Here is a 21,142-nt window from a genome sequence, read left to right on the forward strand (position 1 = left end):
GATCTCCTTGGTGGACTAGGGGCGGGAGGGAATGGGAACTTGAGGGATCAGGTTGGGGGTGAATGGAAGAGGAGAGTTCTGAAAGACTGGAAAGGGGGGTGCATTTCGGGGTCAGGTAGAAACCTGATGCAAGAAAAACCCCTACAAATCTACAAGGTAACCCCAGCTAAGACCCCTAGCAATAATGGATGCACAGGCTGACCTAGCACTCTCCTGTGATCAGATTGGTGACTATCCCAATTGCCAGAGAGACTTCATCCAGTAACTGATGGAAACAGATGCAGAGACCCCACAGCCAAACATTAGTCCGAGCTCAGGGAATTCTGCTGAAGAGAGGGAAGAATTACAGGAGCCAGAGATGTCAAGGACATCACAAGAAAACCCACCAAAACAACTAACCTGGCTCACAGAAACTCAGAGTCTGAACCGACAACCTGGAAGCCTCCAGGAGACCGACCTACATGCTCTGCATACATGTGACAGTGGTGTAGCTTGGTCTACTTGTGGGTATCCTAACAATGGGAGCAGAGGTTGTCCCTAAAACTTTGACTGGCTCTTGGGACCCCTATTCCTTATCTTGGATTCCTTCAATCAGCCTTAATTCAAGGGGAGGTGCTGAGTCTTACTTCAACTTGTTATGCCATGCTTTGTTGATGCCCATGGGAGACCTGCCTCTTTCTAAACAGAAACAGAGGAGAGAAGAGGAGGAAAGGGAAATGTGGCTGGGATGTAAGATAAATTAATAAATTCAATTGAAAAAAAAAAAGAATTCCTTAGAAGTTCAAAGCAAAACAAAGCAGCATAGGCCAAGATGCAAGGGGTTGGTGGGTTGAAGAACTCAGGCAAGCTGAACAATGCCTAGCTGGCTTTCCTCCAGCTCTGTAGCTTCTGGGAGGTAAGGCCCATGGCCTAAACTTTTCCTATCAATCTCTGTCAAAGACCAGCTATTACTGTGGAAGAGTTTGATTCTCACAGACACTGTGATGTCACAAAATCTCCCTTAACATATTCTGTAAAGTCAGTATCTAGATTTTCATTTAATCTGGCTTATTTTACTGCCAGATCTGTGCACTTGGCAGTTTTTTTATTTGGTTAAACCGAGACCATTTATTCTAACACTGAACAAAGAAGGTAGTTGTTGCCAAAATATAAATTCAAAAAACAGAAAGCTACATTAGTCTTAAATTTAACACATTTTATAGCCCAAGTGGGATAGGAGTTCTATTTCACAACTGGCTGAGTCGAAGAATAAATGAGATTTAAAGCACTGCTCTTAAGTTTTGATGTGAATGAAACTTTAGTAACTTCAATGGTGGGGATAGTTATTTTGCCCCTGACACATATGAGATTGGTTATAATGCTTCACTATAGCTCACCAATATCACCTCTATAATATTTCATTTTGAAAAAACATGTTTCATGATTATTCTCTTAAATCTAATGCTCACTGATGGTTTACATTTTTAAAGTTAAATCAACTAATTACTGCGAAAGAGAGCATAAGCGCACTTCAGGGAATCCTAGAGCAACAGTTCTCTTGTCCTACAGTTAGACACAGAGAGCACAACAGTACAGCCAAATGTTCAAGCATACATGATGTGGGATTCTCCTCTGTATGCTGTGAATATGTTTTATTACTGTTGGTTAGTGAATAAAGCTGTTCTGGCCAATGACTTAGCAGAGCAAAGCCAGGCGGGAAATCCGATGAGAGCGGGAAATCCGATGAGAGAGAAAGAGAGGGAGGGAGAGCAGAGTCAAAGAGATGCCATGTAGCTATCAAAGGAGAAGAACATGCTGGAACCTTATTGGGTAGGCCACAGTATGTGGCGATACGAATTAATAGAAATGGGTTAATTTAAGATATAAGAGTTAGCCAGAAATATGCCTAGCTATTCACTATGCACTGCTGTAATTAATATAGTTTCTGTGTGAGTATTTGGGTCTGGGTGGCCAGGAAGCGAACAAGCAATGGAATCTCATCTGGTTGCAAACTGCTATGTAACTGAAAATGACTTTGAACTCCCAATCTCCTACCCCAAATGCTGGGGTTACAGATGTGTCATCTGTAAAGCCACCACTCTCAGCTAAAACACAATCCTACTTAAAATATTCTCAATTTACTGTAGGTTTCCGGGGAGGTAACGGCACTGTTAAGGAGCATGTGTATACTACACTTGGAATAGGAGCTGGGGAAGATAGCTTATTTGGTAAAGACAGAAATCCAAAACAAGTGTCTTGACTTTCCTAGGCCCACTGCCGCTTGTCTGTCTCCGCCTGAAGCGACCACATTCCTTTAACTTTCTTAAGGTACCCTGACACTGTTGCAGCTCAGCAGTTTCAAGGCTGCCCTAAAAAGCATGCTTTACCCTCTCTTGGTTGACAGTCTCACTATGCAGCCCAGACAGACTGACAGACAACTCCCCCAGCACCCTGCTGCACCCTCCCAAGAGCTAGGATTACAGGTGTGCATCTCCATGCCCAGCCCAAGTCCTAAAATATTTATTTGTAATTAAATCCACCAGACGGATTTATAACACCTAGTTGTTGCCTTCTACACCTCTAGAAACCAAGTAATTTAGAGTACTTTCAAAGCATATAAATGCAGTAAAACATAAACTTGTAAGACTTAAAACACTTTCCGAGTATCCAGAACATTTTCTGAGTGTTTAACTAGTACTTCAACAAGTCCACTCACCAACTAATCTGCAATCTTTGAAAATGGGTTCATGCCTTTAATCTCACCAATCGGGAGGCAGAAGCAGGTGGATCTCTGTGAGTTCAAGGTCAGGACAAGCTCCAAAGCTACAGAGAAACCCTATCTTGAAAAATAAGAATAAACAAAAAAGAAGTTTTATTCCTGAAGGCACCTGCTTCAAAAAAGCCAACGGAAGTCGCAAGTGTCAGCTAAGCAAAAGGGATAGCACTGCTTTTTCAAGTGACATTTAAATGGTGCGACTAAGCTGTTCAAAGCTATTCCCTACAGCTTTCAAACTCCACAGATGTTCCATTCCAGCCAGCAATAACCGTGGCTCACAGTTTCACAAGCTCACAACAGGTCACCACATCAAGGGTTTCCACATAATCCAAACAACACACTGATACATACCGACTTCCCACTCCCATCTGTGAGGTAAGTGAGGCTGATGAAGGCTAACTTTCTCAGGGCCACAGAGCTGGCAGATGGCAGAACTGAGAAGACCAAGCCCTTAAACATCGGGGTATTCTGAGGTGAAATTATGAATGACTTCCACTTAAACACTGCACCGCCTGATGGGGACACCCACTGACACAGTCTACCTGAGCTAGTGGGAGCTCACCAACTCCAGCGGGACTGGGAAGGAACAAGCATAGGACCAAACTAGTTCCTCGGAATGTGGCTGACACTTGCATGGATGGGGCAGACTGAGGGGCCACTGGCAGTGGCACCAGGATTTATCCCTACTGCATGTACTGGCTTTTTGGGAACCTATTCTCTTTGGATGTATACCATGCTCAGCCTAGATATAGTAGGGAGGGCCTTGGACCTTCCACAAAGCAATGTGCCTTCCCCTCTCTGAGGAGCGGATGGGGGTGAGGGTGGGAGAAAGGTGGAGGGAATGGGAGGAGAGGAGGGAATGGGAACTTGGATTGGTATGTATAATGAAAAAGGACGGTTTTCTTTTTTAAAAAGTAACTAAAAATAAAAAAAAAAAAATACACTGCACTGCCTGCTGTAATCCCAATTTTCACACGAACTTAAAAATTACTACAAGTGTCTTAGCTAATGGATATACCTAGAAAACTGCTTTGAGAGGAAAGTGTGCTTTTGAAAAAACGCAGGGTGAATGCCTTCTTCTTTTTTCATTTTTTTTTTCTTTTTTGAGGGGGAGCACCTTAGCCCAAGGTGGCCTCACATTCGTGGAGATCTGCCTGCCTGTGCCTCGCCAGCGCTGGGAGTACAACCGTATGCCAGCACACGCTGCAGGAGCAATGCTCCTCAAGCTTAGAAACCCACATTATTCAGATTCGCATCTCCTGTCCCATCCTTTTCCTTCTATCGAGCTTCCACAGGTGCCCCTTACCCAGAAACAGACGTAAGGCTATGGTTCGGACTGACAGTGCCCAGAAGTCTATCCCAGCCCCGCAATTCCAGCTGACGTGCTGAAAGCAGGGGAACGGAGTAGCAGATCTCCGGAGGAGGCACTTGTCAAAAGTCTCCCCTGGAAGTCAAGGTGTCTCCCTTCCCCTCTCTCCCCTCCCCAGAGCCCTAACCAGTGCCCTACATCCTTCTCATGACAACTGCCACTTGGCTGGAACCGGTCCTTTCGCCCTCTTCCTGAGCCCAAGACCAGGCGAATCTGTCTCACGCCCCGACTCCGGTCCCTCTAATCAGCTCCCAGCTCTGTCCCTGGAAACCAGGGAAGGCTGCGGTGTCTTTCGAGCAAGAGTGAGGATGAAGGAGTAGGGTGCTAGGGGAGAGCGCGGTCAGCATCCTCACGGGGAAGGCGACAGGAAGCGCGCCCGGCGGGGATCTGGGTCCCGCGCAGGCTTGCGGCCAAGACCCGCACTCACCAGGCCATCGATTTGCACCTGCTTCACGGCTGAGTCCCCGGAGCCGCCTTTGCCTTTGCCCTTCCCCACCGCGCCGCCCGCCGAACTGGAGGAGGTGGCGGTGGACCCGGTGCCTTCCTTGCGCGACGCCATGTTTCCAGACAGACAGGAAGAAAGGAAAGCGTGAGGCGCCGGAAGCGGAATGACGAACTTCGTGACGCCGATGGAGGGCTAAGGGGCGGGGTCTGGGAGAGCCACGCCTCACCCCGATGCACGAGCATTCTGTCTGGCTGGTGTCTCCCAGTCTGTGATCACCACTCACTACTTAAAAACCTAAAGACTTTTTTTTTTTTTTAAATACGTGTGAGTGGCCGGGCGGTGGTGGTGCACGCCTTTAATCCCAGCACTCGGGAGGCAGAGGCAGGCGGATCCCTGTGAGTTCAAGGCCAGCCTGGTCTACAAGAGCTAGTTCCAGGACAGGAACCCTGTCTCGAAAATCCAAAAAAAAAAAAAAAAAAGTGAGTGCTCTTTCTAGAAGGCTTCAGATCCCATTATAGAAGATGGGTATGAGCTACCAAGTGGTTGATGGGACTTGAACTCAGGACCTCTGGAAGGGCAGACAGTACTCTTAACTGCCAAGCCATCTCTCCAGCCCAATTACGCTTTTTCATTGTGGACTTACTCGCCATTAGGCAGACGGCTATAATAATAGAGCTCGCATTTCTGTATCGTTTCCATAGTAAAAATGCTTTTATTTAGCCGAGTGGTGGTGGTACACACCTTTAATCCCAACGTTCGGAAGGCAGAGGCAGGAGGATCTCTGTGAGTTCGGGGCCAGCCTGGTCTACAGAGCTAGTTCCAGGACAGGCTCCAAAGCCACAGAGAAACCCATTTAAACCCATTCTCAAAAGAAAAAGAAAGGTCCTGAGTTCAATTCCCAGCAACCACGTGGTGGCTCACAACCATCTGTAATGAGGTCTGGTGCCCTCTTCTGGCCTGCAGCCATATACACAGACAGGATATTGTATACATAACAAATAAATAAATATTTAAAAAAAAAGAAAAAAATATGCTTTGACTTCTAATTTCCAATCCTCTCACCAGCTGTCAAGGAGACTTGGGACAACATCACCCGTTAATTAGTGACAAGTTGCATCGAGTCGCTTGCCTTAGGAAGTTTTAGATTGCCGTCTCTAGCCATTCAGACCATACAGAAAATATGTAAAGCATGGTTCACTTCGATCAGTCTTCAGGATCAAAGATTTACATGAGTAAAATACCAAAGTCCTTTGATGTAGTGTTGTACTGTTGAACTTGATGTAATGGTAAGTATTCAGAATACGTTACAAATCAAGCGACCTATGACATGCAATTCTGAAATACATACCAAGCCTGGAAACTACAGCATCAGTTGTAGCAGCCATTTTGGGTAATCCTCTACATTCAAGTGACTTTGTTCCCAGTCCTTATTTTCGCAGTAAGTATTCCTTCACTCAGTATCCAAAAGTAATGAAATTGTCACATTATGGTAAACCACGTTGATTTTGTTGTTGCTATTTATTTGGGGTCTTATACATCAAGCTGACAGCGGTAATTGTTATACCTGACATGTTACTAATGATTCAAAGGGCATCTTTTCAAGTCTATAAGAAATATTAGCAAAATAGACCAGAGAGAAAACCTCCACAGATAAGTGTCAAAGGTGGATCACAGATTCTATGGAGGCACCTGCTCAACTTCTCCATGTTCAATGAGTCTTGTAGGTGTTTGTCTTTGGCAATTGGGCTTGCTGTCAGTTTGTGGCGAGCAACCTTTTGTCTTGGCAACGGCCTAAGTTGTTTGGGAAGTTTCATGGGAACCTTTTGACTAACAACCATGCCATCATGGTGCCAATTTGTTGGAGGAGAGAGCCCCTTGTTGGTCCCAGCTGCCCAACCATGAAATAATCATATGGAAACTGTATTAATAAAATCACTGTTTGGCCCATTAGCTCTAGCTTCTTATTGGCTAACTCATATTAATTTAACCCATTTCTATTCATCTATATATCGCCACGTGGCAGTGGCTTGCCGGCAAAGTTTCAGCATGTCTGACTCTGGTGGCTCCATGGCATCTCTCTGACTCCGCCCTTCTTTCTCCCAGCATTCAGTCCAGTCTACCTAAGTTCTGCCTTGCCATAAGCCCAAAGCAGTTTGTTTATTTATTAATGGTAATCACAGCACACAGAGGGGACTCCCACATCAGGGCTCTGTCTCCTTGATTATTTGGAGATCTCATTAGAATTGCCTTCTATTTTAGGAAGTTTCCATTGCACTAGCTGCCATACCACCCCTCAAATGTCTCCCAGTGTTTAGTGTCTCTCCCCAAATTCCCTCCTTCAACCTCATTTTCCCTCCCCGTCACTAATTTTAGAAGAATAATCAAAGAAGTTCCCTCTTAAGAAAAAAAGAAAAGGGGCTGGAGAGATGGCTCAGCGGTTAAGAGCATTGCCTGCTCTTCCAAAGGTCCTGAGTTCAATTCCCAGCAACCACATGGTGGCTCACAACCATCTGTAATGAGGTCTGGTGCCCTCTTCTGGCCTTCAGGCATACACGCAGAAAGAATATTGTATACACAAGGAATAAATAAATAAATATTAAAAAAAAAGAAAATAAATAATTTTGAACCTTGATGAAGGAAAAAATAGCATGATAATTAAAAACCTGGAAAGGAAAATTAGGCTTTTCTCATCTTTGTAGATTTCTAAAGCATTTTAAAGGTTAAAGTAAAATTTTTAGCTAGGCGGTGGTGGCGCACGCCTTTAATCCCAGCACTAGGGAGGCAGAGGCAGGCAGATCTCTGTAAGTTCGAGGCCAGCCTGGTTTACCAGAGCTAGTTCCAGGACAGGCTCCAAAGCCACAGAGAAACCTTGTCTTGGAAGAAGAAAAAAAAACAAATAAATAAATAAACAATTGTTTATTATAGTTAAAATGTATATTAAATGTATTTAAGTCAGTTATCTTAAATAAGCTGTTATAGGTTATGACACCAAGAGAAGGAAGCTTTACAAAGAAACATGTTAAAATGCCATAGATAATTAATTTGAAATGCTAACAGAATCGGGTGCACTTGTGCAAACTTGAAGTATACAACTCGAGAACCTAAAACAGGTTGATGAGTTCCAGGCAGGTCAGAATGGCCTACACAATGAGACAATATCTTTAAAAAGTGCTTTAAAATGTTTAAATAACCTTCAGTGCTGTGGGAATCTAGCAGTCACTGTATCTAGGGTAAACTCAGGAGGGAGAGTTGTCTTCACTTTGGCCAGGGTAAGCAGTAGGAATGAATAGCTGTTGCCTAGAAGTACTTTGACCTGGAAGAAATCATGGTGAAAAACAGTGATTGTTTTCCGTGATTTATAGACTTGTTTTTCTGAGGGTGTTTACAGCCTTGGTGTGACTTCTGGCATACCTGGAGCTATTGGATTATTGGGTACTGCAAACTGTCTGTACTAAAGACTAAAGTGGCTGGGTGTGATGTTTTCCTTCAGAAAAACATATAGATTGAACCAGAGGCTTTGGCATAAGGAGTTTGAGTTTGTTTACCCCCCCCAAAAAACTTTGTGTGGCAATCAATAAATATGCCTTTGAACAACTGTTCGAGGTTCAATCCATCAGAGACTGGGCCTTCCTGCTGCCACACAGGCCGAACACTCCATCTTGGATGGACCCACAACAACCCTGACACCTCAAGAAAGCAAAAGGGAGCAGGGTGGTGGTGTTGCACGCCTTTAATCCCAGCACTTAGGAGGCAGAGGCAGGCAGATGTTTGTGAGTTCGAGGCCAGCCTACTCTACAAGAGGGAATGCCAGGACAGGCTCCAAAGCTACAGAGAAACTCTGTCTCAAAAAACAAACAAACAAAACAAAACAAAAAAGGCAAAAAGGAATAAAAAGAATACAAGGCAGAAAGAAAACGACATGGAATGTTTCTGTTGGGGCTCCAGGCCAACCTCTGTAGTACCTATTCAGCTCCTGCCTTGGTGTGATGGAACCTGCACCTTGTGATCCAGACACTCCTATTTCTTACACCTCCAAAAGACAGAGTGTCAGTCCTGAGGTGGAGTGTGGTCTGTACTACCAATTACAACCTAAGGTGGAGAAGCAATGTTTCGAAACAAAGAAACGGTGAACAAGGTATTATATTGGGGTTTTATGTTATTTTCTTGTCTGTGCAGATTATATATTGGGGGGGGGAGACACAAATATCTTTTCTCTGGCTTTTTAAATATTTTATTCTTTGAGGTGAAGAGAAACAAGCAGTAGTTTACAATCATCTGTTCCCTAGAAAAAGACCTGTTTTGTATGCAGTGCTTATGCATGTACTAAAACATTAGCTGAGCTGCTCCTTTGGGGAGTCTCAAGTAACAGAGTACAGGAGGATGTAGTAAGTTGGCCTTCCAACACTACTCATGAGTAGTATCAGAAATCCTCCCTTGTTGGAAATGGGAGGAGAGAATAGTAACTTCTACCCCCTCCTTCCCAAGAGATTAAGGCAGGGCCATTACAATCCACGAGCTAAGTCTAAAACATGGAAAATGGAGGGACAAAGTCAGAAGATGCCATGTTGGCCAGAAATCAGTCACTTTCTCAAAATACCTCAAATAGTCTACTCAAGAGGAAGCAAGGAGCTGGATATGATAGTGCATGCCTTAATCCCAGCACTCAAGAGGTAGAGGCAGGCAACTCTCAGTGAGTTCAAGGCCGGCCTAAGCTACGTGGTGAGTTACCGGTCAGCTGGGGCTACACAGAAAGACTGTCTTAAAATAAAATAAAAGAAAGGAAAGAAGGAAGAAGGGAGGGAAAGAGAAAAAGGAAGGAAGGAAGCTTGTGAAGCTTGCGTGCATGTGTGGCGCACGCGCATGTGCACACACACACACACACACACACACACACACACACAATCCCAACTCCTTAAAGTGTCTTTAGAAACATAGAGCACAAATGCCCCCCCCCAAAAAAAGACTTCTTACCGTCGGTGGCATAAAAGTTGACAAACGACGAGGCCAGACTAAAAATCCTCCAAGTCCACGACCCATTTCCTTCAGGTCCATCATCTAGAGATTCCAGAACCTTCCAAAACCACACCACTGCCTGCAGACTAAGTATTTAAACGTTTTAGCCCATGGGGACATTTCATATTCAAACCACAACACCCGTCACAGGAAAAGTCTTCTCTTCGCTTCGATTGGTGTCAGTTGAATCCATGTACCTCCTTTTTTTGTCCTGTGTGTAGCATAGGAGTGTATGCTTGGAAGAGTGGCCGTGATCTTTTTTTCAGTGCCACAGAAGGAGCGACAGGGAGGGTAAAGCAGAACCATTAAAAAGAAAACAACATTCAGAACTTCCATGAGACTCAGCGTGGGGCCATTTTCTATAGGTTTGCTAAAATAATAATTTTTAAAGTGACATTTGACCTTTCTATCCCCGTGTGTTGATTTATGACTTACCGACTAGTATTAAAACAAATTGAGCTCGCACTGGGAAAATGTCAAAGATTCTAAGAGTGAGCTTATTTTGTATAATATCATGTAATTAATACCTCGTATTGGTGTAATTCAATTATAATTACCAGACTCTGTAATAATATTCTACTGGATTAATAAAGCGCATTTATTTTCTTGCCTCCAGGAGTTCGGTCTCTACCCCAAAGTCCTCCTGCGGCTTAAAAACACACACGGAACTCTTAAGTGAAAGGTTGCCTTTACCATCGCGCGCTACAAAAATACACAGGGAACTGTAAGTGAACGGTTGCCTTTAACACCACGCGCTACAAAAACAAACAGTGGTGTTAGAAAGGCCCTTTAAAGCCGAAATCGGAGAGCGTTTTCAATCTTTAAGCTCCTTTAAGAAATAGCACTAATATTTGCTTACCTAGAGTAATTTCATACGGGTTCATTAATCTCTAAAGTGTTTTGATGGGTCAAAACGAAAGCCCCCTTACAGCGTGAACTCTTTGACCCATTTCAGTTATGATGTAATTAAACTTCAAATGGCAAGGTGTTTTCACCAAACCGAAACATTTTTCTTATTGAGTCTGCTTCGTTTCTGACAGGAAAAAGTAAAAATGGCTGCTAGTTCTGAGCCCTTCACTGTTCTCTACAAGTTTCTCGCCCCCCCCCCCCACCTTTATTGAGTAAAATTAAAGGTTCTGCAGTGAAGTTCCAAAGGCAAGCACTATTCAAACCATAGTGGAAATCTGAATCTCGTTCACTTTAGTCAAGTGGGCAGGAATCTTGCATGCTTTTGTTCAAATAAGCTTTCTAGTCTAATTTTGCAGTCATCAGACGAGCGTCATCTGATAATTAATTCTAGGAAGTCTAGGTTTCAAAGTTAGGATTAAAACATTCTATACTAGCCGGGCGATGGTGGCGCATGCCTTTAATCCCAGCACTCGGGAGGCAGAGGCAGGCGGATCTCTGTGAGTTTGAGACCAGCCTGATCTACTGAGCTAGTTCCAGGACAGGCTCCAAAGCCACAGAGAAACCCTGTCTTGAAAAAATAAAAAAATTCTATACTTCAGGGTAGGTAGTTCCTTAAGTAAGGAGGTAAACAAACAAATAGTAGTAGCAGTAGCTTCTAGAACTCCCTCAAACTGACCAGCTTCTCTAGGTTCCTCCCTCCCAGAACAAGCAGAGTACAGCTACAAAGAAGAGTCTCAAACAAGAGATTGAGGCACCGGGAAAGGACACTTTCCAACCCATTGAGCTGTGCTCCAGGTCCCCAGCTTTTGTGAGCCATCACCCATGCTGGGGTGGACGTCAGTGATGCAGCCATTTCTGTCCCCGTAAGTAACCTCTCACTCGTATTCCTGTGAGTGACTCTAACAAAACGCATCGGTTCATCAAGCTGGACTTCGGTGGCATCATCCATTCTTTGTAGGTTCCCTATCTGGGATGAGTAGACATTTATGCCGTGGCTCCCCAGGAAAAAGGTTCTGCCACACAGCAGGAGTTAACATTTTATATTTATTGTTCTACTTGCTATAGGATTGACATGGTCAATTTTGTAATTCGAAATTTAAAAATATTTTTAAATGTGTCACCTTTATATTTTTTTAAGATTTATTTATTATGTATACAACATTCTGCCTCCATGTATGCCCGCATGCCAGAAGAGGGCACAAGATCTCATTACAGATGGTTGTGATCCACCATGTGGTTGCTGGGAATTGAACGCAGGACCTCTGGAAGAGCAGTGACTGCTCTTAACCACTGAGCTATCTCTCCAGCCCTGTCACCTTTATATTGAATCTTAATAACACCTTCAGACAGATCAGGGAGTCCACATGAATTCTGTTCTATAGAACAACATATATCTGTATGACTCTCTCTATCCAGTGAAGACATTAATGGGATCTCACTATGTAGCAGTTCACCTAACTTGTTCTAAAATGCAATTTATTCAGCTAAATCATTTATTTAGAGAGAATGTTTGCTGCATAATTTAGGAGGAAAGTAATATTCTTTTTTGAGTTAATGCCATGTTAACAATTGTTTATAAATATTTAAATGTGAATGCAAGAAAGATAACATCACAATAGATATGTTACATGCATCCCTTGATGCCCATAAAATTAAATAAAATTACACTAACATTCATGAGTGAAACAAAATAACCTTTATGAACTGAACTTAATGTTTGCCTATTTAATTCCATTTAGACCATGAATCTTTCATGAAATAGTCCTTTTTGGGTATTAGTCACACCTTCCAAGAATAAATCATTCTCATGTCACCTGGCTTCATCAAACTTTCATGAGGAATAAAAACCCTCCAAGATCATGTACAACAACATCACTTTATAAATTATATTTGATCCAGACACAATAATGAATATAAAGAGTATTTTAAAAGTCAAGAAAAATAAATTTCCATCCACCTCAGCTGAATGTAAATGTCTGGCATAGGATGTACGCAGTGCAGACACCCTAGACAAAACTAGAGGGTAGCAATGTTAAGGTATTATTGTTCTCACCACTATAAAATCATATTTTCAAAGGCTGCTGTAGCTTTTAAAATGATATCGCAATATTTTTTCAAAAGAATTAATTCATTTCTTTGAAAATTTTAAACATATCCTAATAGTTTATTGAATAATGGTAATATTTAGCTTCTGCCTTGGCTGTAACCAAATATTGACTTGCCATTAATACTAGGTCATTTGGCATTTGGGCAAAAATGTTTTAGGTAGATCGCCTAGTGGAAATATCATATTGGATAAACACTAGTGTTTTACTGCAAAAGGTCAGTCAGGAACACTAATAAGCATGGTGATGACTTGGAGAAATTTTCATAATAAATGTGCCTCTCTGTCTGAATACTATATACTACCAGCCTGTTAGTTCTTCAGTGGGTGGAAGTCGAAACTAAAAGTCAGATCTTAGGCAAGAGACACAGAGAACTTCACATAAGTTTTATCACAGTATTAACTGCTCTCTTTTATTATTGTTGACAGTTCCCTACTGTGACTGATTTATGAGTTAAAGTTTATCACAGGCCTGTATCTAACGGAAAAGACATAGTCTATATAAAGTCCACTACTATCCACATGTTAGGTTCCCCCTGGAAGAGTTTTAAAACTCACAACTAAAGTAGAATCTTTCTCCAACAAAACTAGGTCTGAACCAGAAATGGCTATCTTAAACAAGCACACTAAGGTGTTGTCTGCATAGCTGAGGATCATGTTTTTAGAAGACATTAAGAGAAAAAAATTTCGAACTTGCTCATCACTGTTATAAGGCGCTTTTGTTCTTTTGTGAGGAGAGGAAGAGGGCAAATTGGCAGGCAAACACAGAACTTGAAAAAAAACTGTGCTGTAGTTCAGTAAATTAAAAACAAGAAGAAAAACCCTAGAATATGACTCAAGTCCTTTGTGGTGTCCTGCATCTTTCTAGAGCTAAAAGATGTCTAGAAGTTAGATCTAGAGTGAAAGACGTGAGCCTTTTTTTTTTTTTTTAATATAAAGCTTTCATTGTTTTACAAGGCTGGGACAATATTTCTTTGTGATGAGAGTATGTTCAGGCAGGGAGCATGCACACAGGAACAAAGGAAAATCAAAGTAGAAAATGGTGAGAAATTATGCTTAAGGACTACAGATCCAACCCTACTACAATTTCTGATGATTTCAAATTCCTAATTGAACTTTCAGTTAAATGAAAGCAGCCGTCATCTCAGGAAAGTGTGGGGATTCAGACCAGGGCTAACTTTTTAGAATACCTTAGTTCTAATTCCATAAATATATAAGTTGAAATAAAATGCCAAATACAGGCAATACATTTCAATCACATTATAAGTCATTTAAAAAATGATTCTTTCAATCTTTGACCAAAACTAGATCTGGGACAGATTCCAGGCAGAGACAAAAATGCAAAATCCATACTCTCCATTCTTTGATTATTTTACTTTACAGTGGATACCCCATGTGGTTAATCAAATTGAAAACTTCTGGTTCATTGTCTTTGTCTAACCAAATGGACTAAGTAACCTGTAAATTATTTAAATCAGATGTGTGTCTTCCTATTTTTAACCCAGTATGTATGTTTCTTCTGTCAGAAACTATGGAGAGAAAAACATCTATAAAATTGAATCAACCTTCCAATTGGTTTGAAGAGGAAGCTGGGCACAGCTGTCTTGGAGAGTCACCAAGCTCAAATGACCCAGGTTAGTGATAGGATTGGGCTTCCAACTCAACAGACTTTGTTTAAAAAATGAAACTCAGGAATTCTTCTAAAACACTGAGTCATTTAGGAGGGGGCTTTAGGATGAGGAGACACAAATAGTGGCTCTGTAACTGGTCTGACAGAAATAAAGATATTCCTTTGTTTCCTTCAATCGAAACAACTGACCTCAAGAAATGGGAATCTCCATGGGGATTCTTGTGCTGGGAGAAGGAAAAGTCTCAGAGCCTAGGACCCATGGGGAAACTTAATTTGTCTTCTGGGGAAGAGATTTCATAGTCCTAACACCTTGTTAGAATACCTTGCAGGATAGGACTGAAGCCTAGAAAATGAGGGGTCAGTGGTGGGCGGTAACTTACATTCATTAACCTAGGTTGGTGAGAATTTGGTGGTTCGCGAAGTGTTGGTCGTGACCCCTTTGGGGGTCGAATGACCCTTTCACAGGGGTCACATATCAGCTATCCTGCATATCAGATATTTACATTACGATTCATAAAAGTTGCAAAGTTACAGTTATGAAGTAGCAATGCAAATAATTTTAGGGTTTGGGTCCGCAACATGAGGAGCTGTACTTTAGATCACAGCATTAGGAAGGTTGAGAATCATCGCCGTAGATGCTCGTATTCATGGCTACCTATGTACACTCCATTTCATTTCAGGACCTCAGAGATTGACTGCAGAAATGGCTGCTCACTGGACCTCTTCAGCCTTGTTCTCCATTGGGCCACATTAATTAAATCTTTTTACTGTTAATTTGGCTGTTTTAATTGTGTTCTCCAGAACAGGCTTATGGGGTAGAGACTGTGACCTCGACTTGGGTATACAGACCTTCTTACAGTGACACATGGCTCTTCAATGGGGTCGATTCTTAGGGGTGTGGTAAAATACCTGTGAACATCTGGCAGTCAGTGCTGGGTTCCAGACGCTGAAGAACCATGTGCCCTTCGCAAAGGCGCTTTGCTTCCTTAAAGACTACTCCCAGGCGGTGGCTGCGCAAGCCTTTAATCCCAGCACTCTGGAGGCAGAGGCAGGCGAATCTCTGTGAGTTCGAGGGCAGCCTGGTCTACAAGCGCTAGTTCCAGGATAGGCACCAAAAAAGCTACAGAGAAACCTTGTTTCAAAAATCAATCAATCAATCAATCAATCAATAAATCAATAAATAAATAAAATAAAAAGACTAGCACTCAGCCAAACTTGCCAAGGTAAGGCTGTCCAACACTGGCTCCTCTCCCTCACTTGAAAATTAAAAACATTCAATGGGATAATACACAGTAAATGGCAAATTACAGAATGCCTGGAGCAATGGCGTCATCGCTGGTTATTTTCATATTACTAGTGTTTTAGAGACTTCCTAAGTGCCAGGCAACAAGCTGCACAAAGCAACATTTTTTTTTTTTTATTCCAGCTCACGGAAGCGAACGTGCCAGCGCGCGCGAATTTGCGAAGCTCCGCCCCCCTAAGGCTTGCGCTTGGAGGTGGGAGTGGGCGCTCCTCTGAGACCGACGCAAACCGGAGAGGCGGGCCGTGTACTTCCGGGCCGAAGAAGCTTCGCTTCCGGGGATACGGACGTCTGGGAGTGCGGAAGCGAAGCTGGCGCCGCCGGCTCCGGAACGGGGACTTAAGCAGGGATGAAGATCACCAGGCAGAAACACGCCAAGAAGCATCTTGGCTTCTTCCGTAACAATTTCGGGGTCCGTGAGCCCTACCAGATTCTTCTGGACGGCACGTTCTGCCAGGCGGCGCTGCGGGGGCGCATCCAGCTGCGGGACCAGCTGCCCAGCTACCTTATGGGAGAGACCCAGCTGTGTACCACGAGGTGGGCCTGAGGGGCGGGGTCGCGGGTGTGGCCCTCGGTAACCGACAGATAGTTCAGGCGGATGGTACTGTGTCCTGCCAATAGACCCTGTTAGCCCTGCGAAATCAGAACGCGTGTTTTGTAGCAGGCAGGCCTGGCTTTGATTCCTGTGTGATTTCAGGCAGGAAATGGCGTTAACCGTGAAGTAGAGGGAATCATTTCTTCCTTTTTAAAAAATTTACTTATTTGCTTTTATTTCATGTACATGGGTTTGCCTGTATGAGGTATTGGATCCCTTGGAACTGGAGTTATAGACAGTTGTGAGCTGCCATGTGGGTGTTGGGAATTGAACCCAGGTCTTCTGGAAGAGCAACCAGTGCTCTTAACCACTGAGCCATCTCTCCAGCCCCAAGGGAATAACTTCTTAAAAGTTGCTGTCAGGTCAGATGAGGTATAGTGTACATAGGACATTTTTCAGCATACAAATGCTACCCCTTTTCTATAGTGGTTGATACCTTTAAGTTTAACGCAAAGGTTTTCAAGCCTTCCAACTGCCAGTGAGGTATTATCTTCAGTTCATAGGAAAAGAAGTCAAGACTGGATATGGAAACCTTTACCCGAGGCCATTTATAAGTACCAACCAAATGTCAAGCACTGCTCCCGACCCTGAGAACACTTAGTAGTCAGGACAGAGGTCCAGCCTTCGATTAAGAAGAAAATGGCAACAGTACTATAAATTCACATTTTGATGGTATAGTTTTGCATCGTAAGCACTTGCGAATTGTGTTTCTGCTTGCTTTGTGTACACAAAAGGAATGCATCAGTTGTGATCGTGAGCATCTTTTGACTTTGTTTCCCACCAGATGTGTGTTAAAGGAGTTAGAGACTCTGGGGAAGGAATTATATGGAGCAAAACTGATCGCACAGAAATGCCAGGTTCGGAATTGTCGTCACATCAAGAGTGCAGTGAGTGGCTCGGAATGCCTCCTGTCCATGGTGGAGGAGGGAAACCCTCATCATTACTTCGTGGCAACACAGGTGATGCTACTTTGAAAACTGCGGTCCTGACTGTTTGCGTGTATACTTCACGTGATCAGAAAGAAATCAGTGGAAGGGATAATGCAGTGTTGGAGTTTTATTTATTTACTTGTTGTGATGTGTTAGACAAGGATTCTGTCACTTAGCTATAACCCATGTTTCATGTTTGCACTTCCAAAAATGCAGACTTTTCAATGGAGCCAGTAAAAGCAGTTACTGGAACGTATGAGGAGAAAACCTTAAGTAAACTTCCAGAAGTTTCCCTCGAGAGGATGAGGAATAGTTGCTGTGGTGCTGACTGCTGCAGAGGTCTTCAGTGGGGAGGAGGGCAGAGCCTCTGCATTCTGTATTCATAACTGTTCTCATGTTCCTCAGTTCATATGATTTCTCCAGAAGTCATGGTGCTTATCCGTAAGGCTGGCTTCAAGGGGCTGGAAGGGTGGCTCAGTAGTTAAGAGCACTGGCTGCTCTTTTAGAGGACTGGGGTTCAATTCCCAACACCCTCTTTTGGCCTCCAAGGCCATACATGAGGTGCACAGATGTACATGTAGCTAAATATCTATACACATAAAGACAAATAAACCTTAAAAGAAAGAGACCAGCAGCACATGGAATGTTGACGGCATTTAAAGGCTGGGAGGTCAAAGGGGAGGTGTCAGGGCTGGTATCAAAACACTCCCATGCAGATTTGCTCAACCATACTTCCAGAAAGCCCTGAGCCAGCTCACTTCTCCACTTCAACCTCCTCCCATGTTGATGTTTCCAGTGAATATTTTAGCATAGAAACAAGAAAACCTCCTAATGCATTTTCTTTTGCATTAGTTGATAGTTCATGGCCCCAGTATTGAGCAGTCTAGCCCAGACTGTTGTTGCCCACCTGTCCTCAGCACCATTTTTATGTTTCTTGTCCTCTATTATAAGACATGCCTTTATTAGTAAAGCGTACTGAGGTGAGGAATCAAAGCCAGTCTCTCCCCTTTTCTATACAACCTTGTTGAAATTCCTGTAAACTTAATTTTAACTACCTAAACTTGATTGAGAAACTAAATCCATTTTCTTTTTAACAGGATCAGGATTTATCTGTGAAAGTAAAGAAAACTCCTGGGATTCCTCTCATGTTCATTATTCAGAACACCATGGTCTTAGACAGGCCTTCTCCCAGAACAGTGGCCTTTGTGAAGGCGGTCGAGTCAGGCCAGCTGGTCTCAGTGCACGAGAAGCAAAGTATTAAGCAACTGAAGGAGGAGCAAGGCTTAGTGAAGAGCCGGGAACCTAGGAGAAAGAGGAAAAAGAAGGTAGGCGGCCCCAATCCTCTCAGCTGCTTGAAGAAAAAGAAGAAAGCACAGGACCCAAAGTCGCCTGCTTCAGAAAAGAAAAAGAAACGGAAGAGAATCCGGAACAGATCTACCCCAAAAGTACTTCCTGAGCAGCAGGGTGTGGAAGGATGACATGTGCTGTGGATGCTCTGGAAGGCCATGAGGAGACTCATTTCCTTGAAAACTGTGAAAGAGTTTACAGCAAAGACTAAACTTATTTTTCCAAGTTAATACTGGCGCATACACTTTTGCCTACATTAAAGAGTGGTTGGGTTTCTTTATTACCATTCGTCTTCAGTTGCTTTGAGAGGTGTTTTACTATAAAATCATTGTCTCCTGTTTCTCCACTTTCACCTCCCAAGTAGTATGTATGTGTATAGTGTGTGCTCTAGTATAGGTTTACATATGTGCATGTATGTGTGTGTGAGAGAGAGAGACAATGTCTGTGTAGGTGTGCGATGACATGAGGCATCTTCCTCTGTCATACTCTACCTTTATTTTTTGAGACAGGGTCTCTCACTGAACAAGTAATTTGCCAGTGAAATGCAATCATTAACTCAAAACTTATTAGTGTACTGGGCCCACCTAAGATAGGCCTTATTAGCAGTCACAGTGCAGGGAGGGGCTTGTGAGGCCTACCATTTACTTCCAAACCGTTTGCTAGTGAAAGAGTCTTAGGGGGAATCATGTTCATTGTGACGCCATGCCCCAAAGGATAGCTTCAAACAGGTGGTCACACAGACAGACCCAGCTAATCATGTGGGTCACAATGAGATTTGTGGGAAGGGGGAGGCTGCGGGCAGGGAGGGTAGGAGGCTGGAAGGAGAGAATGGCCACTGTCCATTTATCCATATCGTAAAATTGTCTAAACAATTTAAATTGATAAAAAAAAAAATGTCCTGGCTAAATTGCAATACATCTCCATTTGGTTTCAGAGTACCCAGCATGTAATGTTAACTTAATCTTTCTGAAATATTGCCACCCAAATACTACATTATAGGAACATTATATGGGAATTTTCTCCATGGAGGAGACAAATTGACTACACCAACAGCCCCTGAAAATTTGAAGTGAAAGGTTGAACTCCCTACTGTTCCCCCCCAGTTCCAGCGCTTATGACTGTCGGACACACTTAGAAAGTGCATGTGTCGCCAGCCATTGTCTCTCCTGTATAGATTCAGGGTCATTCAGGTGGAGAAAGTCAAGTGGAAGCTGTTGGGATTGCTCCTTCCCTCAGGAGAGCAGCAGAGATCACTACCACGGTTGCATGCTTGAGTGAGGCTGTGGTGCTGATTTCATGAGAGGAATAGGTAGACTAAGGAGGACGAAGAATCCCCCATATTCAACACAGTAAAATAACAAGCCCGTAATAGAAATAGATGCGGAAGAACAAATAATCCAAGGAGGAAAACAATGGCAAAACAGCAGGGATGAATACACCTTCCCTCTACGTCATTTCTCTCGTGATTGTTACAGGGAGGGAAATTCTAATTAACACTCATGGACTTCCTGTCTGTCATTTATTTCCTCTGTCTCATAAGTACTGTGACATCCCCTCCCCCCGCCCCCCCTAACCCTTTGCTCTCATTATTAGATTTGAGATCTAGCCGCCCCTGACCTACTGCAGAGGTTCTAATTGGTCAATCCTGCTTCTGGAGCTTGGGTAAGGCAGTCAGTTCCCCCTAAAAGACGTAAAATAAGACTGGACAGGGGACAATTGACCAATACCAGGACCATCCAAGACAGTCGAAGACAGGCCAGGGAAAGTCCCATCTGCCATTGTTGTCTTCACAAGGTGTGAGGCACTGTCTGAACTGTTTTTTCCTCCCAGAATGCTGCTCTCCAGGTGAGAAGACAGACGGTAGAGTGAACACGCATCTGTAAAGGACGTGTGGACCAGAACAATGGCTAGTGCCTAACAGGAACACACAGCACCTAAACTGGGCACAGAATATAAACAGACACAAATCAGGCAGACAACAGCAAGTGGGTTTTTGAAAAGGAAAAATCAGAAATATCATATGTTGCTAGTGTAATTTCACAATGGTACAACTCGCCTGGAAAACAGGCAGGCAGATATTCAAGTTGTTAAACATGCACTTGTGATATTTTCTGGTAGATTTGCTCCTAGGTGTACGTTTCAGAGAAATTAAAACAGATGTCCAAGTAAAACTTATAGGTAGTGGCATTTCGTTTGTATTTTAATAAATAAAGCTTGCCTGAAGATCAGAAAGGTGGAGCAGCCACTCTGGTCAAGCTTACAGACCCAGGCAGCAGTGAAACACACCTTTAATCCCGGTAGCTACACTAGCTTCCCATAGAAACCAGGCGGAAGTGGTGCATGCCCTTAATCCCAGAACGAGAAAGAATTATAAAATGGACCTCATGGTACCCAGTATGTGAAAGGAGAAAAGTAGGCAGGATTTCAGAATCTTCTTCCAGGGCACGTGCCAAAGGGTACGCTCCTACAAGGCTGTTCCTACAAGTTCCAACACCTTCCAATAGCACCGCAGGCTAGGACAACACCTGCAACATTGTCCTTTAAACTAAATCATGTCACCATTGTTTTATAGTAAGGACTGATAGCATTTGTGGCACATAGTTAATGAGTCTGATGACTGTGGAATGAACGAAACTGACTTAGACGAAATCTGCCCTTGTCAGAATGAAAGGATCTCCAGGCTTCATAACTCATGACCATCCAGATCAGAGTGTTGGCCTTCCATGTGGTGTAGGAGTTGTAGCCA

At 43.2% G+C, this 21,142-nt stretch overlaps 2 protein-coding genes across 2 annotated transcripts in view; one reads left to right on the forward strand and one right to left on the reverse strand.

Moving 5' to 3' along the window:
• The window catches only part of Eif3h (eukaryotic translation initiation factor 3 subunit H), a 71,410-nt gene extending 66,692 nt beyond the window's left edge, over positions 1-4,718 (reverse strand). The window contains exon 1 of the mRNA XM_050127788.1: positions 4,552-4,718. Coding sequence (XP_049983745.1) covers positions 4,552-4,683 — 132 coding nt within the window. The 5' untranslated portion in view covers positions 4,684-4,718. The remainder of the gene's footprint in view (positions 1-4,551) is intronic.
• Positions 4,719-15,791: 11,073 nt separating this feature from the next.
• Positions 15,792-18,676, forward strand: Utp23 (UTP23 small subunit processome component). The gene is made up of 3 exons (XM_050127793.1): positions 15,792-16,062; positions 16,905-17,079; positions 18,147-18,676. The coding sequence occupies exons 1-3, from the start codon at positions 15,875-15,877 to the stop codon at positions 18,525-18,527; spliced, it is 744 nt and encodes a 247-aa protein (XP_049983750.1). The 5' UTR covers positions 15,792-15,874; the 3' UTR covers positions 18,528-18,676.
• Positions 18,677-21,142: the final 2,466 nt, after the last annotated feature.

This window comes from Alexandromys fortis, unplaced genomic scaffold (assembly GCF_014885135.2).
Source record: "Alexandromys fortis isolate MF-2015 unplaced genomic scaffold, M_Fortis_MF-2015_v1.1 scaffold_281, whole genome shotgun sequence".
NCBI lineage: Eukaryota > Metazoa > Chordata > Mammalia > Rodentia > Cricetidae > Alexandromys > Alexandromys fortis.

Coding starts and splice junctions, on each gene's coding strand:
- Utp23 (XM_050127793.1), top strand. CDS start 15,875: ATGAAGATCACCAGGCAGAAACACGCCAAGAAGCATCTTGGCTTCTTC. Junction 16,063..16,904: donor ACCCAGCTGTGTACCACGAG/GTGGGCCTGAGG, acceptor GTTTCCCACCAG/ATGTGTGTTAAAGGAGTTAG. Junction 17,080..18,146: donor ATTACTTCGTGGCAACACAG/GTGATGCTACTT, acceptor TCTTTTTAACAG/GATCAGGATTTATCTGTGAA.